Raw genomic sequence first — 12,642 nt, forward strand, 5'->3', positions numbered from 1 at the left:
TCTTAGTAGAGAGACAGGGTTGAACCAGAAGATGTTGGAGTCCACTTCCTGCTCTGATCTCATATTCTGGCATTCTAACCATTATCTCTGTCTTCCTTACACAGTCTTTGAGTTGACACAGGTGCTGGGATACACTAGGGCTTCTCCAGCTCTGCCAAGCAACTGTAGGTAACACAGTATCCCAGTGATAGAAGCTGGGATGCAGACAGAGCCTACCTTTCATCCCTATCCTCCCCCTGTTTCTGCTCCTTAGTTCCCATCACCAGAGTGGGACACGGTGACTCCTGAAGCCAAGAACTTGATCAATCAGATGTTAACCATAAACCCTGCAAAACGTATCACAGCTGACCAGGCTCTCAAGCATCCATGGGTCTGCGTAAGTGTCTTTACCCAAGATTGAGGAAAACAGAGATGTCAGCCCTCCTTATGCCCTTAGTACTCTCCTTACCCTCCTTTGTATGACCAGAGAATAATTATTTTGGGCCCTGAGCAAGGACTCAGCAGAGAGGAAGGGGGCCCGGATGGGTCAGTAAATGTCACCAGGAGGGATTCGGGGAGGCAGATAGAGCCAACCACCCTCTCTCTCTCCCACTCACTCGTCAGGTGTGATTTAGTTTTGACCTTTGCAGACTCGAGGTAGATGGTGATAGAAAGTAGCCAGCAGAACCCAAACTGAACTGCCAAGCTTAGTGTGCATAGTCAGAACTCAACTCTAATGGAAATGTGACCAAGACTCAACAAATGAACAAAAGGAGCTTTTGAGCAATTAAGAAGAACACCCTGAAGTTCACTCATAAAGCTCACCCTGAGAGAGCCTTCTAGGCTATCATTGGGGGTCAACGTACTCTGTTTCCATATACAGTTCTGTGCAGCTGAAATATCTATTTTCAAGCAAGAAGAGGGTCTGCTACAGTTAAGTGTCCTGACAACGATGATACATTTATTTATTTGTCCTTTCCCGTGTTTACTGAATGCCTCTTCGGCGCTGGTCACCATGTGGGTGCTGGAGATACAAAGACGAATTGAGGCATGAGCCCTTTCCCCAAAGATCTCAAAGATTATCTGGGGAGAACAGGCACTCAGACAACCACCCTGCAATGTGACAAGTACGTAAATGAATCTTATGAGTGTGCAGGTGCTCCCCCTGTACCTGGTGGGCAGTGGGATTACTCAAGGCTGCATGGAGGAGGTAACCTCTGTCATGGTTCTTGGCAGATGACTAGGACTTTCCCAGGATGATAACCTGCAGACACAGGTTAGCTTGGGTCAGGATGAGAGGCCATGGGGAATTGTGGAATTAAGAAATGTTAGTAGTTTGGTTGTAGATGAAGATATGACTACAGGAATGCAAGAGAATGAAGGCAAAAAGATTCCATGACATACAAGTTTCTGCCTTAGGAGTTTGGATTTTATTCTGAAAACACAGGGAACCATTTAAGAGTTTTAAAGAGGGAATGAAATTTGTAATTAAAAAAGGTCACTTTAGAAGCTATGTAAGAAATACAGTTGCAGAGGGAAGAGGCTGGGGGCAGAGAGCTCAGGAAATAGTTGTTAATTGTCTAAGCCAAACGAGATGAGGTATCAGCTAAGGGTGATGATAGAGTGGATGGTGTGGCAAGAAGTAGACAAATTCGAAATATTTGGGAGATAGAATCAAAAGAATTTCATGATTAACTGAATTTGGATTTGGGGAGTGAAGGAGAGAGAGGAATCTGTGAGTCTTGGGTTTCTTCTGGGTCTTCACTGGGTTAGTGAAGACCCAGAAGAAACCCAAGGAGGAGGCAGTTTGTGAGAAAAGATGATTTTAGTTTCATACATGTTGAGTGTACTGTCTGAGGACCTCTAGCCGGAGACATCCAGTGGGTAGTTAGAAATATGATTCTAGAGTTTAGAAAAGAAGTTAAAAATTGGAAATGCAGGTTGTAGTCATTTCTCTACACGTAGTTTTAAGGCTGTAGAAATAGATGGGATTGCTTCTCTGCCTATCAGATTCTTACTGTGGGCTTGCATAGGAAAAGAGATGGCCACAAAGCACCAGTATTTCATGATGGAGAGTTAGAGGCGCCAGCAAAGGAGACTGAGATGAGAACTTTCATTGTGGAAAGGAGGAGCAGGAGATCGCAAGAAACAGGAGGTCTTAGTAAGGGAGTGTCTGTAAACAGATACTTGAGGGAGACCATGATAAAGATGGAAAAGAATCCATTGGCTCTGACCATTTAGAAGCCACTGTTTTTGTTATTTCACCAATAGAGGCAGTGAAGTAAGAGAGATGGAAGCCTGTTCTCAGTGAGGTGAAGAAGGAGTAGGAGTGAAGGGAGAAAGAAATGATACACTTAGATGAATAGGTTAGGGGAGTTTTTAAATTTTTATGATTTGTTTAAGGAGAGGCTTGACTATGATGTATAGACCGCAGAGAAGAGTATAGTCTGGAATAAGGGGTTAAAAATATTGGCTGATCGAGGAAGCAAAGGTTTGGATAGCAAAAAGAGAGAGGGGTTCCTGAGCCCACATTGAGGCGTCAGCACTGGATGTGAGGGATGACGCCGCTGAGACGGGGGTTAGGTTGCAGGCTGGTGGAAATCATCTTGAAGGTGGGGGTGCTGAAGTTGAAGTTCTTTCTTGATGAACTCTCCTTTCTTTTTATGGAGAAGTTTACATTCCGGAGCAGGAGGTGAAATAAGAGAAAAGTTGGGAAAGTTGTTTTGGGACCCAAGATGGGGAGTGGGCCCAGGATGAGGGAAAGGATTTTGGGGTGGACCCGTGGGGTTGTGGGCACCAAGCTTCGTGTTGTACGATTTCTTTTTCTATCAGGCTGGCCAAGACAGCAACAGCAAAGGGTGGGTGGGGGTGAGAAACTTAAAATGGGCGTCACAAATTGGGGAACTATTATGTTTTTAGGGGGTCATTTTTTAGGCCCTCCCCTCCACCATTGTGTATATCTCAGTAGCCCCCGAGGACATCACTGTGTTACATTACTACATAATAACCAGATTCTTGTGTTGATGACCCTGAGTCATCAAGGAGATGTAGATCATGCCCAGTGGCCTCTGTTTAAAGAGGAAGGAAGTTAGCAGTCATACAGTGTAGAAAAATTCCCATCCAAAATGAGGAAAAGAATTAATGCTTCAAGTTAAAAGATCCTTAGCTTCTCGGCTCACAGCTTTATTTAGGACCTTGTCGAGGTGTGTTGAAAGGAGCTCTGAGAAGGCATGAACATCCTATCTAGAGAGCAGGAACTCCGCCTGTCCTCACTGGTCAGCGTCTCGAACACAGTAGGTGCTCAGTAAACAGTTGCCGAAGGAGTGACTGCAGGAGGATCACAACATGCAGAAACTCTCAGTCCATAGCCTTTGTTTCCCAAGGAAGACGAGAGTGCTCTCTCAGGCACCCTCCTCTAGCATCAAATGTTGTGGTGCTTTCATGTTCAGATTCTTATCCTTACATACCTTGAGTTTTGAGTAGTGCTTTTATTCTAAAAGCATTTTCATATCTTTGACCTCATTTTATCTTTGGAGCAACTCTGGGGTGGCTGAGCTTGCAGCCATCGGTCCTAGGACAATGGCAAGGGGCAGAGGACCTGTCTGGGGGCTCACAGGCTTGTCTGTCTGGCTTCTAGCAACGATCCACGGTGGCATCCATGATGCATCGTCAAGAGACTGTGGAGTGCTTGCGCAAGTTCAATGCCCGGAGAAAACTGAAGGTAAGCTTTCCCGTCCAGGCTGCTGGTACCCTGAAATCGTACCTTCTGACGGTGCAGCCCCTGCCCCATCACAGAAAGAAGCTTCCCTCCCTGGCTGGAACTGAGTGATAAAGGTTATACATATTGGGGGGCCCCAGAGAACTGATGTCTTCAGGCTGTAGCCAGCAGCTATCCTCCGCCTGAGACCAGGCCATGCTTTTTTAGAGGCCAGTTGAATTCACAGGAGCCTTTTCTTTCCGCAGGGTGCCATCCTCACGACCATGCTTGTCTCCAGGAACTTTTCAGGTATGTTTTCTCAGCCATGCACATTAATTCTACTGAGGTGAGTGGGTCAGAATGGATGTTGCCATACCAGGCCATCCCAACACTGGCTGGGTGTCTCAGGCATCATCTCCACCAAGATGATGAGGATCCTGTTTTGAGGGGCTGCTTGCTGCTAGGCCCTGCAACCTGAGATTCTGGGGGGCTTTATTGGGTTCAAATTTATGAGCTCTGTTCCCCAGGAGCTCCCCAGGAGTAGCTTGCCAGCCTACCATTTATCTTATCCCTGGGGATTCTTATTTAATTCTTTGAATAACTCTCAGCACTTTAAGATTTTAGTGCATCTCTGGGGTGTTGGAGGCTGTGCTGGGGAAAAGAAAGACGAGGCATAGTGAATCTTCTCAGTTGCCACCAGTCATTTGTAGACTGGGATGATCTCTGCTTCATTGTGTCCAAGTAGAGATGACTAATAGAAATTATTCCAGATGTTTAAACCTTTTACAGCAACTGTGCTTAAAATATTTCCTGTGATAGTAGCTAGCTATAAAAGTGAAAAAATAGAGCCTAGCAGGATGGAGGGAAAGGAGCTTGCTTAAATTTGCATGAGGAATTGGGAAAGTTGGGACCCATAATTTATAAATCACACTTGACATTTCTTTTTAAGATGCAAGACATTCCACCTCCTCCCCCACCCCCACCTCTATCCCTATCCCCATCATTGTTTGCCCTCAGTTAGGAAGCACAGGGGCTTTTCTATGAGAAAAAGATTAAAGTTAGGAGTTAACTAAAGACAGAAGGTCTCTACTCAGATTGCTTTTTCCCCTGGTCTCCTCTTCCCCTTACCCCCAGCCCCACTGTTTTGGTTCAAGATACCCCTTCTCTCTTTCTCATAACTGTTTTCCCTCTGCACTGCCGTGGAGAGGGGGTTGTGTGGGAGGCTCAGGTAGGCAGCCACTTTGGGCAGAGGTTGCTCCTGGAGCTGGAGTCGGCTCTGTTGGTTCTGGGTTACCTGAAGCCCTGGCTCTGAGGAAGCCACAGGTGAGAAGATGTGGGGCTTCATGAGTCCTGGCCTGAGCAAGAGCCACAGGAGGGTCAGGACTGGAGAGCGAGCCAGAGTAGCGTCTCACCTCAGGCCGGCCCCTTGGCCATGGTTTGGGGCTCATTCTTGTGTTGTGGGTAGCCTTAGAGGAAGTCTGTGTCCCTGGATTCACCTCTCACAAGCGGGAATGGGAGGGCACAGCCTGCTGCCTCCAGCAGGGATGGAGCTGTAGTCCCACACCTGCTTCTTGTTTCTAATACTCGCAGCTTCTCCTTTCTCTTGATTTAGAACCTTCCTTTAGGATGCTCAAGGGCATTTCTGTGCTGACCCTAGAATGGTAATCTGTTCTCTCTGCGTGGCAGAAGTGCGAGACAGGCTACTGGGAAGTCAGTAGCACATGCCCCACCCCTGGCCTCAGGTCTGTCTCCACATCAGCCTCTCCCCATCCGGTCTCTGTTAGGACAAAGCACCTTCACTAATCCCTAAAGAGTCTCCTGTCTTTGCTGCCTAGACTCCATCTGGCTTTTGTACTCACTTAGCCCTGGGTCAGAGGAGATTCCCCCTCCCCGCCCCCCCCCCCCCCCCCAAAAAAAAGTGCTGCTAGCATTCCAGGATGACCTCTTCTGTCCTGACTCTGGGACAGGTGAAGATAGAGCCAGTCTCCAGAAGCTTCTGCAGAAAAGTATCTACACGTATAATCAACAAGGAAGGTCACCTGTGTGTTTCTTTAGGCACAAGCTAGGCTGTTTTCTGAGTTGATCCCAGACAGAGATGTAGCTTAACCCTGGACTCTAGCAGGTTGACTAATGGTGAAATCAAGGCTTTTGTTTTCTTTCTGGGGCTCGTTTCTTGGGCATCTTTAACCGTTGGAACACTGAAATATGGGTTAAGAAAAGCTGCCTTTCCTGGCTCCCTGCCTTGAAGAGAAAAAGCAACCTGTGCATTGGAGGAGCCAGGAGACATGAACAACATTGAACTTAGCTTCCCGTGGGCCATGGAGCTCCCTGGGCCCTGAGTGCCAGTCTCAGTACTGTTTGGAATGTGGCCAGAGGAAAGAGCTACCCTCTGCTCTGGACTCTCTGAAAATGTCTTGATTTAGGTCCCCAAGGGAGGAAGATTTGAAAGTGGGGTTCAGTTTCCTCACAGCCTTAAGCTAAGACTGAGCTACCTCAGAAAGGACACTGCCTCTCACCTAGTCAGGCTTTTCCCTATAGACCCTCACCTAAGGTGGTCACAGGACAGGTGCCGAAGCCATTTCCATGAAGTAGGGCCCTACCGCCATCCGAGCCCAGTCCTCTCAGGTCCCCAGACTGCTGCAGGACTGGCCGCACCTGCTCCTCAGCCTGCCCCCAGCGCCTTCGCTCCCCCAGCTCGGCTGGCTTGGCCAAGCCGCCTGGACCCTGCTGTGCGTGGGCGGCCAGCGGGTTCCCGTGCCTCGCGCTGGGGCATGCTCGCTGCTGACTGGCCACCGTGGCTTTGCGGCAGCTCTGTGCACTGAGAGATTGTATCCCCTCAGTTGGCAGGCAGAGCTCCGCCCCCGCCTCGCCTGCCGCGAGCGCCGCCAGCCTGGCTGGGCAAGGTACGTGGCATGAGTCCTCCCTGACCGCCTGCCTCGGCTCCCTGCCACCCCATCAGGAGGGCCAGCATGCCAGGCCCACTCACCAGGGAGGCGAGTCCCATGCTTGCGGGCTGAGATGGGCATGCCGGACGGATCACCTAATTTGGCATCTGCGAGCGCATTGGTGTCACAGAGCCCCCTAACCAGCCATGCATGCTGGGCGCTTGCCAACTCTCAGGAGGCAATAGCCTGGGGACATGGAGCTGGGCAGCAGGAGGTTTTCCTCCAGACAGCCCAAGAGCCTCACCTGCCCATGAGGGCTGGGGCCAAAGGTGGGCCCAGAGACAGTCCTGGGCGTGCTAGGACTAGGCTTCAGTGGCACTGTTGGAGACCCCACAGAGGAAGCCACGCCCCTCAAAATTGTGAAGTGTGACCTTTCAGGCCTTCGGGTCTGAAAGGCTGTAGAATACAGAAGCTGTGGAGACAGCCATCCTTGAGTTTGGATCCTAGCCCTGCCACACCCTGAGCAAGTCGTGTCAGCTCCTCAGCCTTAGTTTCTCATCCCTCCAGTGGGGCTAATAAATAACATGGCTATGATTAAGATCATGCATTTCAAAGGCTCTCAACCCTGCCCGTACAGGACAGCTTGTAAAAAATCCTGATGCTGGGACCCCACCCCAGACAAAATCAGAATCCCTAGGGCATAGGGTAAGCATAAGCTTTTTTTTAAGCTCCCCAAGTGATTCTGATGGGCGATGGGAATTGAGAACGCTGATGTATGTAAAGCACTTAACAGTAGGTAGTCAGGCATAGTAGTAAATACATTAAAAAAAAAAAAAAAAAAAAAAAACAAAAAAACTTTCTAATCACCCCAGCATGACCGGAGATAAGACAAAAGGCTATTTTGGGGGGTCAGAAGGACCTCTATTCTCTCTGTAGAGAGATGAGACCTATTTGGGGTTCAAATGACCACCTGAAGGCAAGAATGGCAGCAGTAGCAGTGACAGCAGTTAACACTTAGTACTTGCTATGTGCCAAGCACTCTGCTTAGTGCCTTTCCTTCATGATCGCATTGGATCCCCACTGTCTTATGACCTAGGCCCTGTTTTATCCCATTTTATAGGTAAAGCGAGGTTCAGAGAGTTAAGTAACTCACTCAAGGTCGCACAGCTAGCAAGTGGTAGAACCAAGGTGCAAAAGCCCAGCAAAGTCCAGTGGATCAGATAGTTGATCTGATTCCATCGCCCCACACCTCCCAGACTCTCCCATTCGCTATCTGTTCCCTGTGGCCTTTATGGCCAACAGGCATCACCAGCCTTCCTGCAAGAAGCTCATCAGCCTTGAACGTCACCTGTGCTGGCTAGACTCTGTTTAATAACTCGTTATTTTGCCCAGTCCTTCTGCTCAGTGGGACCAGAGAGTGGACTCTGAAGAAAGGGTGGCAGATAGGACCCAGTAAACCTGGTGAGGACCTGCCCAGTCAAGGCTTCAACCCCCTGGCAAAACCCTCCTGTAGGTGGTCCTGGTCTCTGTGTCTGTGCCTGTCTGGTCTCCTTCGTGAATTGTGACACTTCTTGTTTCTTGAGAACACTCAGGAGATGTCTTGCATCCTTCCAGCTTGGCTGTCCTGAGGATCTCCATGGCATCTAGGGACAGAGCCCTCACCTTTCACCCTAGCACTCTGCTTTCAGGCCTGGGTGGAAGCTGTCGAGGGCAGCGTCCCCAGTGCCCCAGGCAGCTCCAGTACTGAATGTCATTTCTCTTAAGCGCAGTGTGTCCCTGTTTCTGCTGAGTCGTCTTCATGGCAGAGGAGATCCTGGGGTACCACCCTGAGGGTCTGACGCTGCTTGAGATGTCCTTCATGCTTTGGGGCTATCAGGAAGGGCATTGCTTCTACGGGTTTCAGGAGACTCCTGGCCCCCTTTTCAGACACGGCAGTCTCTTGTGGATCCAGCTGCCAGACTTCAGGTTGGGCAAAGAGTACAATGCAGGAGTCCTGATTTTCCTTCTTGTTTTCACAGCTGCCAAAAGTCTATTGAACAAGAAGTCAGATGGTGGTGTCAAGGTAGGTGTCTCCACCCCTTTAGCCCGGGACTGGCCTCTCTGTCCTAACAGTCACTCCGGGGAATTGTTGTCTCCTTAGCCCCCCTTTTCCCAGGAACCTTCCTATCCTTGCTTTTCTGCTTTAAACCAGAAACCTTTGTGCTCAGAACAGCAGGTTCCACTGGCCTGAGAGGGCAGAGGGAGATGTATCTCCTGACCTTAGCTTGATCAGAAAGGCTCAGGGGAAAGTGATCCAAATTATAGTTTAGTAGCACTCAGTTCTGAACTTGACTTCCAGATAGGTGCCTCATTTGCAGAACTTGACTCCCTGGGTTTTTTAGTCATTTGGTTAATCTCCCCCCACCTCCACCCCCACCCCTACCTTTTTTTAAAGCACAACCCCTTTTTCAAATGAAAGCAAAGTTTGCCTGGTTGACTCAGGGTACAGGGCTTGAAACCTGAAGCCACTATCCTTTTGGTATCTCCTTATCTCCAAAGCACTTCTAGATCTCAGCTCAGCTACCACTAAGTGAAGTGTCTTAAACTTTCTCTGGGCATAGGCTACACAGAAACAGGTGAGGGACATGGCATATCTCACAACTCATTTCCATTTGGGGTCAGGGCAAGAGTGGGGAACAGGAGCCTTCAGGGACCAACAGGGAGCCCTACTGGGACTGGCTGCTTGGCCAAGGTAGAGGAGAGGTGGTTGGGGGTCCTCACAGGGCCCAAGGTATTCTGGGGACAGAAAGGGTCCTGAGGCTGGGGTATTAAAGAGGAGTTCATGCTCTCTTGAAGTCTCCCAATTTACACCATAGAGGATTTCAAATCATGAAATTGTTCAAATTTTTTAATTCCAGCCAAAGTTTAAATTGTGCCTTTCCTCATAATCTTATGTCCCCAGCTGAGATATACATGTGTGCCCCATTTTCTCCTCCCCACTCCTTCTTTCTCTTGTTCTCTGCATGCCTGCTTCTGTGTACTTCTGCCCCAAGGAGGGGAGCTTGAGCTTCACACATACCTGCTGACATGGAGCTGGGGTTGATCGGCAGCACTGCCCCCACCCCCCACCACACCCGTTACAAGGACATGAGCTAGATAGGTGGAGCCAAGTTAGGAAAAGGTGGCAGGTGTAGTTGGGGAGAGATTTTGCATATTCCTCTCTAGGGAAGAAGTTGAAATCAATCAACCTTTACAAAGTATTTAATAAGTACCTATCAGGCCCAGTGCTACACTGAGTTCTAGAGACACACAGGAGGTATAAAAGGTGATACAGTATTCGTCTACCTTTAAGAAGTTGCAAGGTTAATTGAAGTGGAAAATGGATATACCTGGACTCAGATAAGCACTGAATGGTATATGGTACTGGACCCTGCGTGGGATGGTTCAGTCAAGAGGCTTCTGGGAAAAAGCTTATTGGAGAAAGCTTAAAGGATGTAGGAAGATTGGAACCAAGTCAGTTATTGCCTCTAGGGAATGGGATTGGAGGTGAGGATAGAGACATACTTTTTGTTTTTTACTTCGTACACAGGTGTTTTCTTTAAAATGAGAATGTCTTTTATAACATAAAAACAAAATATTTTTATGGGTTCTGTTATACACATTGATGTTTTCTGCTCAACTGGAGTATGTTCTGGTAGAGAGATGTCAAAAATACAGCTGGGTTGGTCTGGCTGGGCAGAGGAATTGGATTTTTGTATGTTAGGCCACAGGAAACTCTGTAGGCCACTGGACAGGGAAGCTACGGTAAGTGACATTTTTGAAAGATTTGGCTAAGGGCATAAGAGTGAATAGAAGAGAGTAAAAACTAGACACAGAGGTATCAATTAGGATTTTTTATAATCTGGGTGTAAGGTGATGGAAAGGTGATTAGAAACAAAGGGTTAATGTTCAGAATACTTAATCACTAGCGTAGGCACCAACCAATCAGACAGACTAGGTGCTGCCTGTGGGTAATTTGGTCCAGCTGTCTATACCTGTGGATGCTGGGCTCTGATTATATGTTAGCTCGGATTAGGGTTATGCCAAAGGAAGTTCACATTGGATATGGGGGATTAAAAGTATCCATCAAAGATAATGTCAGAATTCCTTGTATGTTGGTGGTGCCTCTGCTAAAAACAGGAGTAGTTGTGAAGGAATGCCCGGTTTGGTGGGAAGAGGAAGTTTTGTTTTGACCACATTGAGTTTGAGAGGCAGGTGGAGATCTGGGTGGAGAGGTTTTTTTTTTAAAGATGCTGGGAAGTAGTTGGTATAGCCCAGGGAGGAGGTCAGCGTCGAACGTGCAGGTGGAGACTCGCATGACTAAATCTTTTGAGTCCGTTCACTCAGTCAATTCTGTACCTCAGCAGCTGTGAAGGCAGCGCCATAAGCCACTCTGTAAGTGTTCACAGTGGAAGGGAGACAGGGAAACCACCAGTTCTGGTGCTGTCCGCTAAGGTCTTGTAGGGAGGTGTGCTCAGGACAGGCATTGGGGATGCAGAGAGGTGAGCCTCTGAACCAGGACAGGAAATTTTTCTGAAGAAGGTGGCCCATGAACTGAGTTTGAAGGGCAGGTCGGATTTCGTCAGGTTGAGAAGGGGAAAGGAAGAAGGATATTCCAGGCAGAGAGAATAGCACATGTGAAGACATGCAAGTTTGACACAGCATGATGATTCTGGGAACTTCAGTATCTTCTGTATGGCTGAAGCAAAGAGCAATTGCACAAAATAGTACCTGCAGTAAAGCAGCGATAGCCGAGACGGTAGTGAGCGATGAGTGAAGGAGCCATTAAGGAGGAACATGTTTCTAGTAGAGTTTTCTAGATGTTGGCCCCAAGGATAAGTGTCAGGTGCAGCCATGTAAGATTAGCCTAAGGAGCTAATTAAAAATATCCAGATTTCAGGGTCCAACCTGGAATTCAGATCTATAAAGCTTTGGGTGGGAGGCAGAATCCGAATTTTAATAATACTCTTCTTCCCCCATATGAATCCAAAACACATGAAGGTTTACGAATCCAGTAAAGACAATATATTGGGGTTATTTGTTGTTAAGGGGCTGGAAAAGAAGAGGAATCAGCAAAGGAAATGGAGAAAGAACAAAGAGTAAAGGAAGAACAGAGGCATGCCACAGTGTTGGACCTTCCAGAGACACTAAGAGGGGTGAAGTCTAGGTGAACAGAATCGTTAGATAAATTACTTTAAACGAAAACTTCGTATGTGGGTTACTTTAAATGAAAACATATGTGGGGGACCTAGCCCTAGTGTCTGACATTATATGTGCTCAGTAAATGAGTTTGATTCTTGAGAAAAGACTTTGAATATAGAGGGACCAGAGGCTAAGATGCAAGTTGTTTAAGAAGAGAATGACCAACCACAATTAAAAGACCAAAAACAGACGGGTTGGGGAAAGTATTCACAGCAGGTGTGGTTGGAGCATTTAGTATTGTTTTTATATGAAAGAGCTTTCTTTAATAAATAAGAATCTCCCCTAAAACCCAGTTGATGATGGTCAAAGAGTATGAACTGACAGACAGTCTTATCTAAAAAGAAGTAAAACTGGTTCACAAATGTGGGCGTTTAGCCCCACTAGTGTCAGAGAAATGCAAATTGAAATGAAGGGCCGCCTTTGACTCTTACGTCATGATAGTAGCATAAATCAGAATGACAAATTTGTAAAACATCCCGTGTGTCAAAAGCTGTAAAAATATTCCTACCTTTTTTATTCTTTAATTCTCCTTCTGGGAATTTATCCCAAAGAAATAACTCAAAATATGGAAAAACTGAAAGCGGGAAGATGTTTAAAATGACATTATTTATAACTGTGAAAATACTGGAGACAATCTCAAAAGCCAATAAGATAATGACTAAATCAATATGGGAAATGGATGGAAATGTTTTATATTAAGCGGAAACTAGAACATAAAGCAGTATATATTATACTATCATCTAAATTTTGTTTTTTTAAAAAACTGTGTTCGTAGATTATATTCAGTATTATGTGGATAGAAAATGAACTGGAAGGAAACCCACTAAGTGTTAATAACTTCACTGGGTGATGAGAATTTAG

At 47.1% G+C, this 12,642-nt stretch overlaps 1 protein-coding gene across 28 annotated transcripts in view; it reads left to right on the forward strand.

The window, feature by feature from the left end:
* CAMK2G (calcium/calmodulin dependent protein kinase II gamma) overlaps positions 1–12,642 on the forward strand; it is a 53,472-nt gene that overhangs the window by 24,967 nt on the left and 15,863 nt on the right. For 14 of the 28 annotated variants that reach the window (XM_016121260.2, XM_016121240.2, XM_016121268.2 and 11 more), the window contains 5 exons: positions 254–376; positions 3,617–3,700; positions 3,943–3,985; positions 6,517–6,579; positions 8,580–8,623. In XM_016121260.2, coding sequence (XP_015976746.1) covers positions 254–376; positions 3,617–3,700; positions 3,943–3,985; positions 6,517–6,579; positions 8,580–8,623 — 357 coding nt within the window. The remainder of the gene's footprint in view (positions 1–253; positions 377–3,616; positions 3,701–3,942; positions 3,986–6,516; positions 6,580–8,579; positions 8,624–12,642) is intronic. The other 14 variants (XM_016121272.2, XM_016121180.2, XM_016121231.2 and 11 more) reach the window with 1 other exon arrangement.

The sequence above is a fragment of the Rousettus aegyptiacus genome, unplaced genomic scaffold, assembly GCF_014176215.1.
Source record: "Rousettus aegyptiacus isolate mRouAeg1 unplaced genomic scaffold, mRouAeg1.p scaffold_m13_p_6, whole genome shotgun sequence".
In the NCBI taxonomy this organism is placed as follows: Eukaryota; Metazoa; Chordata; class Mammalia; order Chiroptera; family Pteropodidae; genus Rousettus; species Rousettus aegyptiacus.